Source organism: Salvelinus alpinus, chromosome 8 (assembly GCF_045679555.1).
Source record: "Salvelinus alpinus chromosome 8, SLU_Salpinus.1, whole genome shotgun sequence".
NCBI classification, from domain to species: Eukaryota; Metazoa; Chordata; class Actinopteri; order Salmoniformes; family Salmonidae; genus Salvelinus; species Salvelinus alpinus.
In genome coordinates, this window is record NC_092093.1 from 41,611,327 (window position 1) to 41,616,243 (window position 4,917).

Consider the following 4,917-nt stretch of genomic DNA (forward strand, 5'->3'; position numbering starts at 1 on the left):
AAATTATCAGTTTGAGAATAAATCAATTATGTGGGTTAGCTCATTACTACGTATTATTATAAGACTAGATTAATGGTGCTGTTCACAGTAAAGTTATGACTGTTTTTCTGGTGTACAAACACCTCTGTATGAACATTTGACCTTGTTTTGATAATACGTGGATATGTTGGTTCGCCACCTGCCATGGAAAATAATTCCACGCACCAACAAGCCATATAAAATTGAAAAGTAGCCTATTAAAGACAAAGCAATCTTTCTCGGTATTAAAGATGTCAACCCTACCAGTTGAAACAATAAGGGGCAACTCTATTTGACACTTGAATCATTGATTCAGTCAAGGAAGCAGTGCGTAATAGTGCGCAAACAAAATGTTCTTGAAATAAGTTCACAAAGCATAATCTTAAATACATTTTTCTAAATAACCTACTAGCCTATAGTGTAAAGAAATGACAAACAATATTATTCTCAAAAGGTTTTATTTGTCTCTTGATACAGGCTACATATTGCACATGGGAATTGTAAAAAGGAGGCTACATTTGGCTAAAACATTAACAAAGGCCGGTGCGCACAATTCTACTCCTACTAAAAAGATCATAACACAGTGAATCTCGCTTTGAATCAAGTTTATATGGACATACCTGAGAGGGACTACATGTTTTTCCTCTGCCAATCCATTCATGACATCATCTTACATTGGGACATAACCTAAAGGCCTAAAAATAGCCAGCATTTGTCGAGCGTATTTTCGTTAAATAGCTTAGTATTTGTGTATTAGTCCGTCATCCTTGAGAATAATGCCCAATGTAAACAACACATACATGCCTATAGCCCAATCAAGACTAGTCCAATTATTTAGTTAATTTCCTCAGCAGTAGACTATGGGGTCACATTTGAACTGAAGATATAACCCATAGAAATGCTGTGATGCCAACAATCCAAATAACGGTGCCAAACTAAGGTATCATTTGGAATATTTGAATTATAATTTCCCCAAAGCGTTAATGCATTATAAGAATATATAGGCCCTACACCACACTTTGTATGGTGTCTAAAAAATCACGTGCGCTCAGGACATGTGTAGTTTTGACTGAGGCATCCCCGCTGTCCATGGTAACCAGCTCCTCCAGGAAGTAAGAGGACCCTTCCGTTATTAAATCAGAATCAAGTTGTGCATCAGTAAAGGTAACGAGTCCCCACGTACCCTGCGCCTGGTCAGAGGTAGAGTCCGTGCGCAAAGCCTGTTGGTCTGCGTTTGGAGCCGCTGAGGCTTCCGCGAGCATCACTCTTGTTTGAGAAGAATCCATCGCTTGACTCTCTCGGATAGAATCCAGCCCATATCCTTCCTGCGATTCCTGTTGTACTCCAAACGTCCACCACGTCTCTTCTTGGTTCCTGGTTGTGTGCGTCGGCAAGTTCGCTGGATCCTCTCGAGTGACACTTGGAGACGCGTCTCTGACTTCTGTTGGAGTGGCCAATTCGTTCTGTGTGGCTGCGTGTGCGGTGACCAAGTGTACTATTGTTGGTCCTTCAACCGCTGTTGTGGACGTATTGTCGTCTGAGGGGACCGTGGGACTTTTACTGCTACTATCCAACCACTGAAATGCATTGGTCCCGGCGGTATCTGTTTTTATTGTAACACGTGATGCCATGGACCTCAACTCATCGCGTGTAAAAGTGTCCGTCTTCTGCGTACCTGTGTGTATGGTATAATTTGGTACACTGGTGGTATTGCTCGTAGTATTTGCCGTGACGGGGGTCACAGAATTGGGTCTCGAAAATGATGATGATGAGGAGGAGGCAGACGTTGGTTTCCATATTAGGCTGTAATATATGGCCAATATGATAGCCGCCAGAGACACGGACAACACGTATGCGAAAACAGTGGCCAGTCTCACCCACTTTTTGTTGGTCTTCGCAGCCATTTTAGCCTTCTTGTCCCCAGTGTATGTGGCGGGTTTCCCCCGTTCCACGTTGGGCATGAAGTCCCTGTCCCTCATATTTGCCCTCCTTCCCTCTGTACTCCGCCACGCCGTCCGTCTTGAATGATTAGATGCTATACACCGCGCAATAGAAGACGCTTAGCCTGTTGGATGCTTAACACACAACGTGTCCTTCACTGACGGAGCAGATTTCTCTCACGCTCATCTTGGCTCGAACACGGGCTTATCTCGTAAAACAATTGCACCATTCTGGTATTTATGAGGCATTTACGAGGAAGATAATGAGATGGTGCGCTACAGTCTCCGTGGTCCACGGGCTTTCAGATACACTCACCGCAATTGTTTACCCCGGCCGGCGAAAGCTCGAATGGGCGTTTATAGATAGGCTCTGAGGTCCGGGCAGTGAGGTGGTGATTGTTTAAATGAGGTAATGTAGCACACAAGGGCGCCTTCTGTCTTGTCCAGCAAATGAAGTGGACGTTCTGGTCTCAAAACACGTCCGGTAGGCGGGTCCAGGAGCGTTGCAAGCCAATACCCTGAGTTGATTAATTTCACTGTCCTCAAATGCCATGATTTAAAGTATTCTTTATATACGTCATGAATAAGAACTCCACTGTTTCTCTCTCTCGTTGCAGTAGCCTATAATTATTGCAATATGCATTAAGCTAGATGATTGCACATAGGGGTCTTTCATTTTTTGCTTCCATGTAAAAAAAAAAAACACATCTAAAAACCTACAATACTGGTTTATGACCACATACAACCCATATCGCCTATAGACCCCTATCCCACGGAAAAAAACACGTCATGAATTCACTACACGACTGGTTGCATATCCACAATTAATGAGTTCCCCCAGGACCTATTTTGATTACTTTTTTTGTTATTGTTCAGTCATCGTCGAAAATTTGAATTACAGTCCTTCTAGTCTTGATGCGACGTCACTGAGGTTAACCGCATACTTAACCATTGTGACAAACACAGGTATGATGGTGCAAGCGCAGAAGTCAGTGTGTTGGCAATTGTGATAGAATACAGGATTGCCATCTTATTGAAATCTTTTAAACTCCAAGGATCTTGAATCTCCCTGGCTATCGAAGACTAATTTAATTTGAACGATGGAGGAATTGCTTGATGATGCCCTTAATAAAGCATTGTGCCATGAACGGAGGTTGGTGGCACCTTAATTGGGGAGGACGGGCTTGTGGTAATGGCTGAAGCGGGATAGGTGGAATGGTATCAAATACATCAAACACATGATTTCCATGTTCGATGCCATTCCATTTGCGCTGTTCCAGACATTATTATGAGCTGTCCTCCCCTCAGCAGCTTCCACTGGTGCATATAGCCGGGTAGGCTACTTTTTTAGTTACAGGCCTACCACTTTAATTGAGGAAGACTTCTATTCTTACCCTTCTTTTTAGAAGTTATTGCGAATTTTAGCTTCACCAATATGAGACCTATCTATGCTTTTAACCTTCAAATACAAGCTAAGATTTCCGTGTCGGCCTAAAAATAAGCCATATCGTCAATGTAAAAAAAAAAGTCACTGTTCAAAAATAGACGGTGCCCTTTCGTGGCCTTTTTCATTCTTCACAGTCGCACACCGGCTTTGGCTGTGTCTCAATGGCAGAGCACGAATCACTCAACGCCATGACGCAAGCTATATTCCCAAGCGACCAGACACAGCTCTTTCTGCTCGGTGACACGCCTAGGACTGTCAAGGGAGTGGATATCAGCTAGCTGCTCATCTCGTTGTTCTGGAACTCCGTCCAACTAGCACATCCAGGAATGTGTGTTTTGTTTGTCTCAACACAGACGATTTATATTAATTTCATGTGTTGGGCCCAGTCCAGACCTCCATCAGAACTCAATCAGCCGGGCAAAGCTGATGGCACTTTGATCTAAATTGGATTTGGTGATCAATCATTGACGTTTCTGTATTTTCAAGGTCATTAAGGAGCATTTATTATAATTTTCTGGTGAGGTATAGGCTTGAATAAGGGGCCTTGCAAATAAAAGATGAACTGATACATCCACTAACTGATAAGCATTTCGCTGCACCCCCTACATCTGCTAAACTGTGCACGCGACCCATAAACGTTGATTTGATTGTCAAGCAGGGGGAAAAAAGTAATTGCTTGAAAAGGAAAAAAACAAGGGTTTCCTGGATGTTACATCAGATGAGAATTGTGCATTCGGAAAAGATTCAGAACACTGACTTTTCCCATATTTTGTTACGTTTCAGCCTTATTCTAAAATTGATTAAATACAACATTTTCCTCATCAATCTACACACAATACTCCACAATGACAAAGTGAAAACAGGTTTTAAGACATTTTTGCAAATGTATTAAAAATAAAAAAACAGACATTCCTTATAAGTATTCAGACCCTTTGCTATGAGACTTGAAATTGAGCTCAGGTGCATCCTGTTTCCATTGATCATCCTTGAAACGTTTCTACAACTTGATTGGAGTCCACCCGTGGTAAATTCAATTGATTGGACATGATTTGGAAAGGCACACACCTGTCTATGTAAGGTCCCACAGATGATGAGGTCAAAGGAATTGTCGGTTGAGACAGGATTGTGTTGAGGCACAGATCTGTGGAAACTAAAACATTTCTGCAGCATTAAAGGTCCACAAGAACATAGTGACCTCCATCATTCTTAAATGGAAGAAGTTAGGAACCACTGTGCAAACGGAGGAGAAGGGCCTTGGTCAGGGAGGTAACCAAGAACCAGATGGTCACTCTGACAGAGCTCCAGAGATCCTCTGTGGAGATGGCAGAACCTTCCAGAAGGACAACCATATCTGCAGCACTCCACCAAATAGTCCTTTATGGTAGAGTGGCCAGATGGAAGCCACTCCTCAGTAAAAGGCTCATGACAGCCTGCTTGGAGTTTGCCAAAAGGCACCTAAAGACTCTCAGACCATGAGAAACAAGATTGAACTCTTTGGCCTGAACGCAAAGT

General features: G+C 42.7%; 1 protein-coding gene across 1 annotated transcript; it reads right to left on the reverse strand.

Moving 5' to 3' along the window:
• Positions 1 to 459: 459 nt before the first annotated feature.
• Positions 460 to 2,508, reverse strand: LOC139583145 (uncharacterized). Its single transcript, XM_071413932.1, has one exon. It carries the CDS (start codon positions 1,995 to 1,997, stop codon positions 1,026 to 1,028), a length of 972 nt encoding a protein of 323 aa, XP_071270033.1. The 5' UTR covers positions 1,998 to 2,508; the 3' UTR covers positions 460 to 1,025.
• Between the last annotated feature and the right edge of the window lie 2,409 nt (positions 2,509 to 4,917).